The 17,703-nt window shown below is 37.7% G+C and overlaps 1 protein-coding gene across 4 annotated transcripts in view; it reads right to left on the bottom strand.

Moving 5' to 3' along the window:
- Window positions 1–15,066, bottom strand: part of LOC131901986 (POTE ankyrin domain family member A-like) — a 50,212-nt gene extending 35,146 nt beyond the window's left edge. Inside the window, exons 1-6 of one of the 4 annotated variants that reach the window (XR_009376962.1) lie at window positions 14,723–15,066; window positions 12,580–12,697; window positions 12,248–12,421; window positions 8,077–8,183; window positions 7,103–7,240; window positions 6,258–6,316 (exon numbers count right to left, since the gene is read on the bottom strand). Coding sequence is in view for 3 of the 4 variants with exons in the window: in XM_059253022.1 (XP_059109005.1) it covers window positions 6,258–6,316; window positions 7,103–7,240; window positions 8,077–8,183; window positions 12,248–12,421; window positions 12,580–12,697; window positions 14,723–14,973 (847 nt within the window). In the remaining variant the exon portion in view is untranslated. The remainder of the gene's footprint in view (window positions 1–6,257; window positions 6,317–7,102; window positions 7,241–8,076; window positions 8,184–12,247; window positions 12,422–12,579; window positions 12,698–14,722) is intronic. The other 3 variants (XM_059253022.1, XM_059253023.1, XM_059253021.1) reach the window with 3 other exon arrangements.
- Window positions 15,067–17,703: the final 2,637 nt, after the last annotated feature.

Below are 17,703 nucleotides of genomic sequence, written 5' to 3'. Positions count from 1 at the left end.
TATTGAATAAAAGAATGAAAGAAATTATCAGCATTTGATACCTCAAAGTAGGTGACCATGTATACTGACAACAAGTCCAACTAATGGCAAATAGTGCCGTTGCCAGAATCAGTGCCTATCATCAATAAATAGCAAAGAGAGTAGTTTTCTGGAAGAATGGTACCAGGATCAATTTGAAGACAGCATAAATATTTTGTTATAACACAACAAATATTCCCCAGATGCACGGCTGCAATCCTTTAGGTAGGGATGAAACAACCTATCAGAGAGAACCTGAGGCAATGATCATTGTACTTATCAATCTCCCCTAAAATTATGGAAACCTATCTGGACAAGGTTTCTCATAAAGACTTGCAAGGTATCAGAAAAGAGAGGTAAGGTGAAATCAATGCTGCCCACCCTCCTGATCTCCTCTGTGGTTAGGTTCTAATGAGCTCTTTTAGATCTGGCTATAGTTTTCATTCTTACCTATGATACAATAAGGTAGAACCACAATTGCTATTGTCACCTTTGGACATAACTACTGGTAAGATCCCCTCCTAAAGAATATATCTATTCTGCACATGGCTAAAATACAGAAAATTAAAAGTATGTACTAGGAAGGCTAGGTCCGAGAAAGTTGCTTTGGAGGTTTGTTTATTATAAAACTATAAATCCATATGTAGGTATCTACATATATATCACTTAATAACTCACTTAAGATCTTTCTACTGGGATAGAAACCTAGTTCCCTATGGTGGTATTTTATTTGTGCTGAAATGCGATTTTATTTGTATGTTAATAAAGATGCCTGGAGGTCAGAAGTAAAACCGAGCCACTAAGCAGAAGTCAGGTGGTGGTGGCACATACCCTTAATCCAATCCCATGGCAGGTAGAGTCTCTGTGTGGTCAAGGACACAGCCAAGGAGTGGTGACCTGAACCTTTAATCCCAGTACCAACCATAGAGACCTGGAGGTCTGTATAGACAGGCAGTGACAGGGAAGTCATGTGGTTGGGTTTAGAGCCAATGAGAAGGCAGAACAGAAAAGCAATAAAAAGACAAGTCACACAGGAAGAAGGTCTCTCTCTCTAGAGAAGAGACAGCAGCCAGGTATTAAGATAAGGCTGTCTGGGCTCTTCACTAGTGCTCTCATCTCTTGGACTTTTAACTCTGTAGTTGGCTCTGTGTTTCTTATTTACTAAGACCATTTAGAATTTTGTCTACAGTTCTCCTTTTATATAAAATAAGAAAGACCACACATGGTGAGATCCTATTGACATTACCCTTGAGAAAGTATCTTCCCATGGAAAATGAAGACTGGAAATGTGCCCAAGTGGCAGAGCACCTGTCTTGCAAAAATAGGGTAAAAGATAAAATGGGATTGTGGATGGATAGTCAAGTATTCTCTGGTGTATGAGTGGCTTCATATTTACTGATAAGCACTATAGATATTAACGACTCACAATAAAAACAGAATTTAAATCTGGAATTAGTAGACTAGTTTCTTCTTTTTTCCCCCAAAGAAGAGGTTCATTATTTACTTCATCTACAGTATTCACATTCTAAAGGTTACTGCATATGGGAAAAAGCCATGTGAAAGACTTGACTACAGTTTGGAAAAGTATGACCTCTGGAGATTGCCTTTTGGCAGTCAAGAGTCAGTTTGGCAACACAAAGCAGGAAGACAAAAATAAACAAAAATAAAAATAAAAATAGGGTCATTGGAGTAGCAAACACATAGAGCACCTCCTTCTTAAAGTATGAAACCTTGAGTTCAACACCTCACAGATAAGAATATTAATTTCTAATTATACATTTAGGAACCAGACCATTGCCATACAGTAGAGCCAGAAGTAATCACCGTGTATATAAACATTTCAGTAACACTATGTGATATATTTGTTTAAATGGAAGAATTTGAATACAAAATTACCATTATTTTAGGTTTTGCGCCACCTTTATTGAATACGTCTCTTTTTGTCTGTCACCCCCCAAAAACTGCCATCAGTAAACTCACACCTGGTCCAGATCCAAGCTGACAACCCTCTTTGTTTGTGAGCCACCATTGTTGGGCAATTCTCTTTTTCCATTTCCCATCCTATTATCCCCTACTACTATCTCCAAACCCACATGCCTTGCTTAAGAAATGCAGCAGGGATGGCCTCCATGTTTCCTAGCTACCTTTGCTAGCTAGGTGGCTACTTCATTTTCTCTGGAAGCCAACAATCCTATTCCAGACCCAAAGCTGTGAACCCTCTGTTGCAGGAATCCTAAATGTTATTTTAATTAAAAAATGGAGCCAGATATTGGGGAAAATGCTGAAAGATCAGAGAGACAAAGAAACAAGTCATAGCCAAGTCTAACCTCGCCAACTCCAGGAATCCTCTGACTGAATGCCTCTGAGTACTCAGCTGAAAGCGCTCCAGCTGAAAAGCCTCTAGACAAAAGGGGTTCCAGCCAAAAAGCCTTTAGTTCCTGTCTCCTCATGCCTTATATACCTTTCTCCACCCAGCCATCACTTCCTTCCTAGTGTTGGGATTAAAGGCATGTGACTTCCCAGTAATGGGATTAAGGGTTGGTGCCACCACTGCTTGCCTCTCTTTCTCTCCTAGTCTGATTAAATCTCATGTAGTCCAAGGTGGATATAACTCACAGAGATCCAGATGGATCTCTGCCTCCCGAGTGCTAGGATTAAAGATGTGTGGCACCACTGCCTGGCCTCTATATTTAATCTAGTGGCTTGTTCTGTCCTCTTATCTTCAAGCAAATTTTATTAGAGTACACAATATATCACAACCTTTTCTGGGTAAGTCACTTCTTCCCTGTTCTGCCCCCACATTTTTTGTTTGTGGCTGTCACCATACACAGAAGACTAGGTCCAGATCAATGGCTGCAATAGATATAATACTGAAAATTTCAGCATGCCAATTAGAAAGTTCAGAGAAAAACCTTACCAATATAACAAATCAAACAAAAGATAGAATATGAGAATGTAAAGAAAAAGTAGAAAAATCTATAATTAATTAGCAAATAATATAAAAAAAAACCATGCTAGAAGACCAGGAAAGAAATTTGAGATACTATCAAAGGCTCAAATCTTTGAATTCTATTGGCATACATGAGGAAACAGTATTCTCAATCAATAGCATAGACAAGATTAATAGAAAGATCACAGAGGAATTCTTCATCCAAGTAAGGAAATATATACACACACTGATACAAGAATCAAACAAAACCCCAACCAGACAAGATCAGAAAGAAAACTCCAAAGCATATAATAGTAACACCACCAAATATACAGGACTAGGAAAAAATATTGAAAGCTTAAGAAAAGAAAGTATACAAGTCATTTGGAAATGAACGTGCCCAGGGCAACAGCTGAATTATCAAACAAAACTCTGAAAAGCAGAAGAGCCTGAAGCAATGAACTTCAAATACTACAAGTCCATGCATGTCAACCAGGACTCGTGTGCCCAGTGAATCTGTCTGCCATAGCTGAAGAGGAAACACTTCCATGATACAAGCAGCCTGAAACAGTTATAGCAAATAATAAATTCTAAACAGACTACTAAATGTAATACTTCTAACTGAAGAGAGGAGTAAGTGTGAGAGGAGACTTTTAGAAAGAAAACAAGCAACGCTATAATTTAAGGAAATACAAAGGGCATCTAACAACACAAAACAACAGGAAAATAAAACACTGCAATCTAGGTACAACTTTCAATAACGAATCCAGATATCAATGGCCTCAACACTCCAGTCAAAAGACAAAGGCTACCTAAACAAATTAAGAAACAAAATCCAACTATCTATTGTCTATGAAAAATCTCATCTTAGTTTAAAAGTCAAGCACCCTCTTACAATGAATGGATGCAAAATGTATTCTCAAAATGTATTCTAAGCAAACACTGTCAGGAAGCAAGCAGGTATCGGCATCCTAGTACCTGAAAAATCATTTTCAAACTAAAATGAAGCAGAAGAGACAAAGATGTGCACTTCATACTAATTAAAGTGTCAACAAATACAAAATAGAATACTTACACACACACACACACACACACACACACACACACACACACACACATGCAGGTGCACCCAACTTCACAAGAAACCTAATGGAACAAAAGGCACAGATCAACACAGACCCGATAACATTATGTGATTGCAAACACTGATTTTTCCAATTGATTGGTCATCCAGCCCAAGTACATACAATCTCAGAATTAAATGACATCTTCATTCAATTGACCTAACCAATAATTAAATATTCCACCTCAATACCAAAGAATATATATTCCACTCAGCAGCACAAAGAGGCTCCTCTTAAATAGAGCATATGCCTAGAGACAAAGGAAACTTTAAGAAATACAGAAAATTGAAATAATGCCATGTACAGTATGCAACCACTGAGTCATAAAAGTTAAAATTGGCAGCAAAATAAACTCCAGTATGCATATAAACAAATAAATGACCTAATGATCCAAGTCAAGAATTTGAAGAAAAAAGAACAAAAACAAACCAAACCCCCAAACAGTAGATAGTATGAAATAATAAAAAGTAAATGAATTAAATAGAAAAAAAGAAAACTGTACAAAGAACTAATGAATCTAATAGCTATTTTTCTGAGAAGATAAAGATGACTCCTTCATCAAGATTCTCTTGAGTCTCACACCAGAATGTAGACATGAAGCAGAGATCAGCAGAGTCTAGGGATCCCAGTCTCAGTTGATAAATCAACATTACAACTCCAGCATCTCTAGCTCAGGGAACATCACAGAACAGGCAGAGGGAAAGACTGCAAACATCAGGAAGTCTGCTGTGAAACAGTCTCTCATGGAAATGGCTATATTAACAAGATCTGAACAGAGACAATATCAATAGACATGCTAAGGAAGAAGTAGGGAGGAATCTCCGAGGGCCATGCTCCTGGACAAGGAACTGCAGGAAACTAATGACTGCTGAGATAGGGATAGTGTGTCTCTCTCAGACAGGAACCCCTAATTGCTTGACTGATGAAATTGTAGTCAGCACTGAAACCATGTAACTACAAACAAGAAAACTGAACTCAGTAGGTTGTAGTTACACATTTGTGTCTCTGTGTGTGAATGTGTGCATTGAAGAGTAATTATAAGGGAAGAAGAGACTATCAATTTGAGACCTGCGGGGACATGGAAGAAGCGGGAGCGTGGGGAGAGTGCTGGAGGGAAGAAAGGGAAGTGGGAAAGTGATCTAATTGTACTTTAGTTAAAATCTATAGAAAAGAAAACATTCCTTTAATAACATACACAGGAAAGGAAATCATAAAAGGATTGAATATTGTGTCTTGTTTAGCCATACAAATCATGTTTTCTATGATATGTATAACAAAGTAATTGTGTTCACTTACTGCAATGCATTCATTTTTACTGTGAGAAAATAATGTGTTTTTTTATAATGTGTGTGGATAGCTAAGAAGACAACTTAGAAGTTAACAGCATGCATTGCTCTTCACGAGGACCTGTTTTCTGCTCTCAGAACCTATGTGGTATTTTACAATCACCTGTAACTCCAGTTCCAAAGAATACAACACCATCTTCTCTCTCCCACAAGCACCAGACATGAACATGATGCACATGCCTGGTGTACATGCAGGCAAAAACACTCACACATGAAATAAAATAAACAAATAAAATGAATTACAATACAGTGTAGTGGAACTATTAATGAAGTAGACACTATGTTAACATTTTTAGAAAAAAAATGTATGAAGTACACTAAAATGTGCTGTGGGCTGGGGAGAGGCTGGCATCTCATCACAGTATGGTAATTAAAAAAATATTTTTACATGCAAGTATGTAATTCCGGTGTAAAACTGAGAAACTTTTTAACAAAGCAGTTTCATACAACTAATTTCTTAAACAATTCAGCCGTCAATAGACACTTGGTTTTTAAAACTGCCTAGGAGGAGCTGGAGAGAGGAATGTAAAGGAGGAAAGGATATTAATTCTATCATAATTTAAATGCATTTTAAAAATAAAAACTGCTCTTTGCGAGTGAAGGGGAAGGGGAACACTCATCCACTCACCCAATGGTAAGGGCAGTACAAACATATAACCACTATGGAAATCTGTTTGGCCATTATTTAAGAAGCTGGTTATGGATCCACCTCAAGATCCAGCTACACTATTCTTGGGTATGTACCCAAATAATATCTAATTACAGAGAATTTAAAAATTCTAAATGCAACATTTTTAATCTAAAGAAGGGCTACAGAGAAGGAAACTTCAAAAGACTTACGTGTGAAGGTATTTTGTTGTCTCCAGAGGAATAAGTCGTGCTGAATAATCACCATTTTTCTGCCAAGTATGGAAATGGTGGTAAACAACGTTATTATTTTAATATGGATGGAAAATCATTTATCAATATATTAAATATTTAAGATATTTCAAAGACAATATAAGATTCCATCAAGTCATCTGGACATACCCTTCAAATTTATTAGTTCTAAAAGATTTTACAAAGTGTCTCATTTTAGAGGGAAAGAACAGAGTGAGATGGTGTAGATTTACTATGGTTCAAATCATCTGGATTATCTTGACAGGATGGAAAGTGCCCTAATATAGGTAGGAGTCCTAAGTATACTCGCTCTGGGAAAGTGTTTCCTTAGGCTCCGACTTAAGTTTCCAAAACTCAGGATTTCCCTACTTTGGTTTAAAAGTTTGCTATGAAAATTTCACCACCTAAAAACAGGCACAGAAATAGTAAAGCAGTATCTAACTTGCTTCTCAGTCTTGATCTGATTAGAATCCTAAATGAAAGCACTCTATAATTCATGAATGGACCTATTATCAAATGCTACAGAATTCAGAATTTGATATTACTGAAATAAAGAGTAAGCCCATGGTGAGAACACTAATGAATTCCAAGACATAGGTTGCTCTATTGCTGGTCTTCCTTTAGCCAAGAAGGAAACAATGATCTGAGTTTTGTCATAATGATCCTGAATCGCAAGTGGAGTTGACTAAAATGCTTCCATTCCAAAAGCATTTAAATAATGAATTCACGCTTGGTTAAAATACAACATTGGTAAATATTTCATGTCTAAATTTAGTTTCAATTAGCGTTTTAACTTCTGGACTTACGTTTTGCGTTTCCCCATAATGGCATAATAAAGAGCACTCCATCCAAATGTGTCCTTTAACTGGTGATCAACACCTTTCTTCAGTAAAATTTCAACCATATTTTCACAATCCCATCTAACAGCATACATGAGTGTTGTTCTAGAATGACAGAGGCAATTCAATTACTTAAATGGTGAACTGTATACATTTTACCATATAAGTATAAGGCCTTTGTGTGTAGAATGGACCATTAACTTTTTAAGCATCCTGAAAGCAGAGTTCAGATTCCTAAAATATGTCCAAGGCTAAAACTAGAAAACAAGCAGAAAACTTCTTAGCCCACTATGATACTTTATAGAGTAGAATTTGTATTTTAAATTGTTTATGGTGAATAACTGTTTGGAGAAAATTGACCAGAAGTACAGAAAGCTTTATATGAAAAAGAACACCATTTCCTTCCTATTCTATTAAAATACAATTCACTATTATATATGGAATTGAAATTTGCATAAAATGATAGTAATAATGTGATCAAATAATTTTAATGTTAAAAATGAATGTTTTCAAATCCTGATACTAATATCATGCCATATATGTAAGTTTACAACTACCATTCATGTATCATCCTTCTCTGCACACCACCAAAAGTATTTGAAGATTAAAGGGTGTTCACAAGGTTGTGTGATTGCAAACTTGAAAACACTGGGACTGACACTGTAAATGTACAATATAATATAAATGCTATCAACTCATAGAAGATCATATGGCAGTCAAAATAAAAATCAAAATAAAAACCTCTCATTATGAAAGTGAATATGAACCTGACTATCATTCTTTGGCATAACCATTTCATGTAATAGATATTTTTAGATATGTAACTGATGTTTTATTGACTTTTTCTAATCTAGTCCCATAACACATATGAAATGAATGATTTTTACTATTCTAGACTATTTTCAACACAAGTAGTGTTTTAAAAATGCAAAGTGTAGTACCTTAGATATTGATCAGATACGTGAAGATTCGCACCGTGTGTGATTAGGTATGCTGCCATGCGGGGTTTCCTTTCTCGGAGTGCTAGCAGCAGAGGGGTCAACCCATCCTGTAATGATATCAATTAATCATTCGCAATACCGCATATTTCACAACTGAACTGAAAATCATATATGTAGCCCGTGATCGTAATGTTTACCATAGACTTGACCACAGTAGTCTTTTCCTTATTAGCCTAATGCACCTGCTAATGATCCTCAAGATTGCAATATTCTAACCATGGCTGCAGTTGTCACAAAGTCCTCTAGTCCATTACAGAACTCATGTGACACCCATGGACCTGTGGTTCCTGTCACAGAAGTTGTCATGGTACTTTGAAGCCATGGCACTCTCCCCTCAGAGTTTATCTGAAGAGACACACACCGACACACAGTGGCAAAGGTGTTAGATCCTAAGTTGCATGGATGAGCAAAATTGTCTTTTCTATGTCAGAAATTCTCCTGTATTTCAAAAGACAGTTATGTGGCAGATGTAGCATTTCCCAACAGAAAAATTCAATTAAGGACAATGACAAAACTATGGAATTGTCCAGTATTTAAAACCTGATTTCTGAAGTACTGTTTGGCAAATCTTCTGTGGGGCAAATATCAGCAACAGCAGAAGTTGTTTCACAGGCACAATTCTCAGAGTATTGTAATGATGTGGTATTTGCTGAGGACACAGAGGAAGCTCTTCTTGATTCTCCATTCAGGAAGGGCCAAGGGTAACAATGTCTGCCTCTTGCTCTGAACAGGTCACCAAAGAAATGACCTCAAAATGAGTAAGAAATCAAAGAATCTTTTTTTTTTGAACTCACAAAGATCCGCCTGTCTCTGCCTCCCGAGTGCTGGAATTAAAGGCGTGTGCCACCACCGCCCAACTCAAAGAATCTTTGATTGCTTACCTTGAAATGTATTCTGTCCTGTTACAAGTTGAAAACTGTCTTAGTGTTTAGAAAATCCAGTACATTTTAAAAATATTTTTATTTATATTATTTTTAGACAGTTTCCTACATGAGATCTGTATTTACATAGTTTCTACACCCTCACTCCTCCAACTCCCCCTAACTCCCTCTGAAATTCAGGACCTGTATTTTATTACTGTCACACACACATGTGTATTATGTACAACCTACTGGTTCCATGTAATGTGAGCAGACTCTCTGTGTGCCTCTTTTTTATGTCTCTGCCTCTCCTTTTCTCTTTCCCTCCCCCTCTGTCTCTCTCTCTTCCTGTATGTGTGTTGGTTTGTGTGTGTGTCTGTGTGTGTCTGTGTGTCCATGTGTGTGCATGTGCATGTGTGTAAGTGTGTGTGTTTAAGCATGGCCACTGTGGTTAGATAAACTATTGAGGAGTTTAGAGTGTATCCCTGGAGAAAATTGAATTCTACTCTCAGCAGTTATGGATAATTGGCAACTCTTTATTTACGAGTGTAGTTTTGAAGTTTCCCCTATCAAGTGTTTGCATGTCAACTGGTGTTTTCCTTGTGCATGTCTTATTTAGGCAACCATATTATTGAGATTTCATAGATGAATTATCCCTTTTGTATCTAGAAGACACTTTTCTGCAACAGTCATCCTGGTCACTGGAACTCAGAGTTTGTTTGTTTGTTTGTTTTTTCAGAACTTTCTTTCTCAGTGTCACCCGAAACTTAAGTGTGGGTGTTGTATTGTAGATGTAGGATTGTGGTAGGCACCCATGGTCCTTTGGTCTTTGCATTTTCACTAGTTGTGGATCTCTGTTATACTCTGTATTTGCTGCATTTTAATCATCATTGCATCTAACTCCAATTTACTGAGTGACTGTACTGTACTATAGCTAGTGCATACAGATCTGTGTAATGGAAGTTTTAGAGATGGGCAAGGCATTGCTTTCTTTCTGGTTTATATTTTGCTTAGAAAACAACCTAAGCAGGAATCAAAATAGAGCAATAACTTAAAAGTATTTTAAACATTAGAATTCAGAAATGAAGGCACAACTGTAATCCCATCAATAGAGTGCAGGGTATTATTGCAGGAGGATCGTGACTTCTAGGAGAGTCTGGGCTACATAGTGAAACCCTATCTAAAAAATTAATATTGGAAGTCTATGATGATTTTAGGATTATCAATATCAGTGAGATTAAGACGATGTATTGTAATTTACATGAAGTTATGCAACAAGGGGTGGAAAAGCCTTGCCCAACTCCACAGCTAACAAAATACACAGTGCCAGGCAGGTAAAAATTCCCTAGACTTTTTGGGAGTTCCAGAGATTTCCCAAACAATATGAGCTACTGCCAGTGTTCTTGGTTGCCTCCAGTCACTTAAGTGTAAGATCTTGCTACAGAAGACACCAAATCCTTTGGAGAAAAGACTAGCAGGAATAAAGCTGGAACTAACCCAGTGATTCCTATCCAAGTACTAGCTTCCTGTGGTGATCTGCAAACTGCCAAGGGAGAAAAGGAATCTTCAGACATCCTAAATTTATATCAAACACTAAGAAATAAGGCTAGTAGACTGAAACACCTGTATCGGCAAAGCAGGTGAAATGGGATTTGTTAGCAAATAAAACACACTTGGAGGTTGGATTGTGGAAGTACATGCAGGGAACCGTTCCATCATAGGGGCTCAAAAGCAAAATGATTTGATTTGTTATAGTCAGGATGAAGCATAGTTTTTAAAATTCTCTTAGAGATTGAGCATGCACTGCATTCCTGGAGAAAATGGAGGTTATGAATGGACTGCGCTGTTCCATAGCCCTTTGGTTTGTTTACTAAAATTTTAACCTCTGCTGCATGCATACTAATGGATGTGTGGAAATCAAGTGCTTGTAGTGCAATGTACCATGCTTCAGTTGCAAATATTCAGTCTGTGATAGCATTTTGAAGGTGAAGTATCACCCACAGCCTGAAGTGATTTATATCCCAGCACAGCTTGTCAATATTTTGGGTAGGTGTTGAAGCTTTTGGAATTGGATATTTGATGGGTGTGATATTGGTATGTAGGCAGTTTTGGGGTACACCTATTCTGAGTTTTTCAAGAGGCCACTGATTCTGTTTCTGTGGAGATATGAGGAGGAAGGAAGGATTACAAGTTCCTGATACCACAGACAAAGTTATATCCAGCTGCCTATAGGAAGTTATCTTGATGGCTAACCAATGAAGAGAACCCAGCCCCTGGTGGGTGGCACCACAGCCTTGTTTCAGAACATGGCTGTGTAAGACTTTACAGAGATAGCTGCAGAGTAAGCAAACAGGCATCCTGGACTCATTCATTTCTCCCTCTCTTGAGGATAGATGATATGTCAACAGCTTTCTCAAGATCCTGATTCTGTGCTTTTCCCAGTAATACACAGTAACTTGGAAATGTAAGTCAAATAATCCTTTTAGTCCATTATCTATTTTTATAAATATTTTCCATGGCTCCATAAAAGTAAGCTAAATTCTCTAATGTTGATTTCAATAAATTAACATTTACTTCTCCCCCTTTGGAAATAATTTTGAGAGCTATATTCAGTGCAATTTAATCATATTCACCCCTTCCCTTTCACTACTTTCCAAATGCACCCCTCTTCTGTACCCACCCATCTTTCTAACCTTATTGATATAAACCTCCTCTCAAGTCTCTGGGGTCACTGTAGAAGATCAGGTTAAAGCTTGTAAGAGCCAGGTCCACTGGATGACCAAAAGCAAAGAGTGTCTCATGGGCACACCAGCGTAGATGTTCATATGACATCACAGTCACCGTGAAAACATTCAGAAGATGATGGTTGGAAGCTCAAGTGACACAAAATGTCATTATGCAAGCAGGAATTTAGCATGAAGTTCTGCTCTGAGCTGAGAAATTCTTGACAGTTATAGCTGCTAGGACTGGATAGTCATTTTCATTTAAAGGTGTGGCCTGGGTGGACTGAGCATGCTCCAGTGGATGGTCACATACCCAAGAGTATGTGGGCAGCACGAATTGGACTCAATGGGGTAAAAAACAAACTATAACAACATATCAATACTTAGATGGATACCGATCAAGTTATTTCAAAGTGCCAGTCAAGTAATACTTCAACTTCTAAACGTGAATAAATTGGACCAAGATATGACAACTGTTAAAGCATATAGTTTTCAAATACTTGGGGATTCAATTTAGAAAATTTTTACCTTTGTAGTATCTTCAATGTTTCCCCCAAATTCAAGAAGACTGCTGGCAATATCTGGCCTGTCTACATACACTGCATGGTGAATTGCTGCTTCTCCATTGCAATCTTTAATATTGGGATCTGCTCCACGATCAAGTAGGACAGACACGATCTCTGTCTCCCAGCTTTGTACAGCCTGTGGATATCATTACCAGGAAAACACTGTCAATTTAAAGAACACACAATAAACTTCCCCCAACTTTCACCATGATTTATATTTAAGTGACTTTAATTTTACTTTCATTCTAAACACTTAGATCAACTTAATTACTGAAATTGAAGTCTTTGAAATACCTTCATTAGTGGTGTGGACATTTGATTGTCAAGGGCATTAATCTCACAGGCCTTAAATCTTAACAGAAAACGAACCAGATTGATATGGCCATAGAAGCATGCAAAGTGGAGCGCAGTTCTGTGGGAATGAGAGACATTTTGAAGGAAAACTGTAAGGCACTATTATCAACATACACAATCACTCTGGCATTTATAAATATTATATCGTATTTAAGTCCATAGACCCATAAAAATATTTAACTTCATTCAAAATTTATTTTTATTTGCTCTTATAATTTACTGTATTTAAAAATTTATTGCAACTATCATTTATCGCAGTGTGAATAATACACACAGCTGTTGCAGCCTAGATAAGTGCTCTATTAGTGAACTACGTAGTAAAGAGCAGCCTATTTGAGCAAAAAGAACATGACTATTGGGTGAACTCATTTTCAGTTTGAATCCTACTCTAGACACTACCATCAACCAACTACTTCTCAGCCTTCCTGTGTTGTGAATTCTTGTCCAGAAAATGGATGTTAAAAGGAATACTTCTATCAAATTAGGATGACTCAATTAGATTCTTTGCAACTATTCAGAAAATATTCTTCAACAACAACTTAACAATCTTTTCGGTATTTAAGTTATGAATGTTAACACTGTAATAAACATATTTCAAGTCAATGTTAGTTCCATTATCTCTATTTTGTAAATATATTAAGGAGTATAAATTTTAGAGTCTAAGGATATCTCTTCAAAACTTGAGACAAGTTCTGCAATAAACTTATGCTTCTGCTGCCTCAGCCTGCAAAGAGCTTGGATTGTAGATATGACACACCACTGAGCTTGAGATTTGGTTTTTCACGCATTTTAACTCAGCTAAAATTGAAATGTCATTTACAATTCATAATGTACAACAGTGACTGCCAAAACTTAAAGACAATTTTTAATACATAAGATAGCATGTCATTGTGCCATGCATGGTGTCTCTACTAAGTGAAATGTGATATATAATGTGATATACATATACATACATATATACATATCCATAAATATAAAACATTTCTAGACTTTTACTGGATTTTTTAAAGAAAGCTATGAAATGTACTATTGATAAAAACTGAAAATTATCAACAGCAAAATCTAAATGCACAGCAAACTTGGCTTTGATTTTTAAGGAACTTTAATTCAAAGGAAGTAAGTATGGAACTTCAAGTCAAATACATAAGAATGCCCATTTTTGATAATAGTTAAATTCATAGCATACAGAGAAATTAGATGTATGCTATGTCTAACGTCAGTATCTAATATCAATTTCACGAGGGAGATTTAGGACACTGTGGGCCATCTAGTAAACCAAAATTGGGAAAGCAAGACAGTTTGTTGATTTGTAAATCATGAAATTCACTGCAAGTTCCATTCACCTCTATCAGAAGTAAGTAAAGATGTCAGAAGTAACTTTCAGAGAACTTGGAGCATGTCAGCACATTGTGTTATTAAAATGGTGGCTGATCAAGGCCACACTGAATAAACTTTCAGAAACATATGAAGTAATGAGTGAAGGAACTTAAGAGAAATTTACAGAGATGGGAGAGTGATATCCCCAGGAAACTAGTGAGAAACAACAAGAAAATGAAGGAGCAGCAGGAAAAGGAGCACACACCCATCTGTCAAGTTTAGATTATTTCTGTTATTTTCAGTGAGGAATATAAATGTTAGTACACACAGATAAAAGATCCATATTGAATGTTTTTGGGTGATTTTAGGTGGGAGGAAGACATTATGAGGAACACTACTTGATCTCTGTAGTTTCTACAGTTTATACAACATTGTGTTTATTAGGTACATTGAAAATAATTCCCATTTCTTTATAGTTTGTTAGATTATTCTATTGTGTATTCGATGCTCCATAAGAAAATGCTCCATAGGGGAATTACGGGGTGACAGTAAACCTGCTGGAGCTTTGGTCTTATGGTTCTCCTCCTCCAGAAGAAGATCTGGACACTGGAACTTTGTGATCACAGGTACCAAAGAGACTGTAGTCCAGAAAGCACAGCTGGTCTCTCCTCACCCCTATTGCCCTCAACAGAGCTAGGAAAGGTAGGTTTCTCCCATCACCCGATTTCCTCAAGGCCCCTCATCCTTATCTTCCAAGTGTTCTTACCGTTTCCCTTCATCCTCATCATTCACATGAAATTGGTTCTTCCTGAGGAGACGCACCACCACTTTGAGCTTTCCCATGCATACTGCCTCATGAAATTGGTTTTCAGGGTCATAAGGCTGGCGGTACCTGTCTTCAGTTCCACAGTGAAAGCAGGACAAGTATCCCGTTCCCCTGCTTGGGCCGTCACAAAACCCCAAGGGGGTTTTCGGCTCCTTCTTAAAGCAGAAGAGCTTCCTCAGGGTGGACAGCATAGCAGTGACCACCTTTCTATCAACTCAACACTAAGTAATTTTAGGAAATGATGAACTTTTAACCACTGACCGTCTAACAACCAGAGCCTAACTCTGCGACTCTCACAAGTGCGAGGCTATGGTTTGGCCAGTCAAACCGAAGCATGCAGTTATAGAACAGTCGTTGCTAAGCAACACTGGTAAACAAAAGCATGCTCCTTCTTCCTTAGGCATAACTGACAGTTTATGGAGCAAATAGTGCTCACTGTGCATGTGCAATATAAGTGTGGCGGTCTCCTGGGCTTTAGTTTGTGTATATCCTGCAAGATCTCGATCTCTTTATTTCTTTATTCCCCACAACAATCTTGCTTGGTACTTACTTTCTTTGTGGGTGTAATTACTCATTATGATATCTTTTTTTGGTTTTGTTCTTGTTTTGCTGAGTGTTTGTTTTTTTATTTCCTTTTTCACTAAGAGGTCAAGGATGGGCTTGTCTTTGTAAGGAAATTTCTCTCTTGAAGCTTCTCCCTGATATTTTTGGTTCAGTGTTCTTTGAATTTTCAGTGTAGTGAAAAGCTGTAAAATTACTATTTTCTGAGCTCAGAAGTGATGGTACACACCTTAATCCCAGCCTTTGACAGGAGGCAGAGACAAATGGATTTCTGTGAGTTTGAGGTCAGTCTGGTCTAGTGAGCCAGAGCTGCATAGTGAGAACCTCCTTAAGAAAATGAAATGAAAAAATGTTTTTAATTTCACATGATTTCAATACTAAGTGGAGAAGTTTTTATCCAGTCATGTCTGTTGTGATTCTAAATGTATTCTGTGTACTTGGGTCTATTTATTTCTCTTGATATGAGGAAATTTCTGCTGTTGTTTCATAGAACATATTTTCTATCCCTGAATATCTCCACACATTATCTGTAGTGTTAGATACATATATTTGCTGTGTGAGGTACTTTTGAAAGAGAATGTACCCACAGGTTTAGATAATTGAACACTTGTTCCCAGAGGGTAGTGCTAATTGGGGAGGATGTGGAACGTCTGGGAGATGGAGCCTTGTTAGATGACATCCATCCCTGGAGACAGGCCTTGAATGGTCATAGTCTCCGCCCATTGTGTTTGCTCTCTGCTTCCTGAGTGTGGTTGGGATGGAACCTCTAAGCTTCCTTTTCCTGCCCCCAGGTTGACCATTTGTGCTAAGTCTCCCCACCATGATAGACTCCTATGCTTCTGGAACTGAAAGCCTAAATACACTCTTCCTTCTGTAAGATGCTGCTGGTCATGATGTTTTATCACAGAAACAGAAAATTAACAAATGCAATCTCTGAACAGTAGCATCTCAGAGATCATAAAAGATGTGCTCATTACTTTTAATTTATTAGTGTCTAAATATAATAATACACATACCTTAGTATCCCTGATGTTTTTGTACTGGATTTTCACTCTATTGCTGACTCTTTTGAAAGAATTTCTATGCTTTGTGTATAGAGATATATTTCCATTAAAAAAAAAAACCTGTAAAAGTGAAATTCCCAATAGCCAGCCACTCCAGTGAGTACATGAGCAACACAAATTGTACTTGGTGTATTTGGAGCTGGGTCACAAATGTTGGATGGTGGACCTGGGAGAACTGGGAAGCTAGTGTGATTGTTACACATTTTTTGAAATTCCCAATAAGCAATACAAATATTATGTTGGAAAAATTACTGTGATAGTTTTCACATTCTTTCTCCTGAATTTCACATCCAAGTTGTGTATTAATTTTCTTATACATTCAGTTGTTTTATGTGTATCTTCACTGTAGTAATGGATGTTTCATTTCTAATTATTTTAAATTTTATTTATATAGTAGTTATTCTTCCCACAGCTCCAGAGAAGCTAGGAAACAAGGCGAATCCTAAGAGAGACACATGGATCACCTTGAGAAGGGGAAATAAATGAGTTCTCCATGTGTAAACTGGTGATGCGGGGGCAATATAGGGGAGGGGATGGGAGATGAAAACATATGGGAACAGGATAGTCAAGTGGGGGGAGGGATGGTGTGGGAGAGCAATGAAAGAGATATTTTGATAGAGAGAGAAATTATGGGGTTAAGGAGAAACCTGGTGCTAGGGAAATTCCCAGGAATCCACAAAGACAACCTCAGATTAGACTACTAGAAATAGTGGAGAGAATGCCTGTATTACCCTACCCTAGTAATCAGATTAGTGAATACCATAACTATCATCATTATGATGGAAGCAGATGCAGAGATCCACAGCCAAGCACCAGGCCAACCTCAGGGAGTCCAGTCAAGGAGAGGAAAGAGGGATTATACGAGCAAGAGGGTCAAGATCATGGTGGGGAAATATACAGAGACTACTGAACCAAGCTCATAGGAACTCATAAACTTTAGACAGCTGTGGAACCCACATGGGACTGGACTAGGCCCTCTGCACACAGGAGACAGTTGTGTAGCTGGGCCTACTTGAAGGGACCCTAGCAATGGGATCAGGATCTATTCCTGGTACATGAGCTGGCTTTCTGATCCTATTACCGATGGTGGGACCCCTTGCTCAGCCATGATGCAAGGGGGAGGGGCTTGGTCCTGCCTCAACTGAATGTACCAGGCTTTGCTGATTCCCCATGGAAGGCCTTTCCCTTTCAGAGGAGGGGATGGGGGTTGGGTCAGGGGGAGGAAGGCTGTGGGGGAGTGGAAGGAGGTATGAGAGGAGGATCTGTCACTGGTATGTAAAATGGATAAAAAAAAAA

The sequence above is a fragment of the Peromyscus eremicus genome, unplaced genomic scaffold, assembly GCF_949786415.1.
Source record: "Peromyscus eremicus unplaced genomic scaffold, PerEre_H2_v1 PerEre#2#unplaced_1047, whole genome shotgun sequence".
Lineage (NCBI taxonomy): Eukaryota > Metazoa > Chordata > Mammalia > Rodentia > Cricetidae > Peromyscus > Peromyscus eremicus.
The sequence above is the reverse complement of the archived record's forward strand: the minus strand, read 5'-3'. Positions and strand labels throughout refer to the sequence as shown.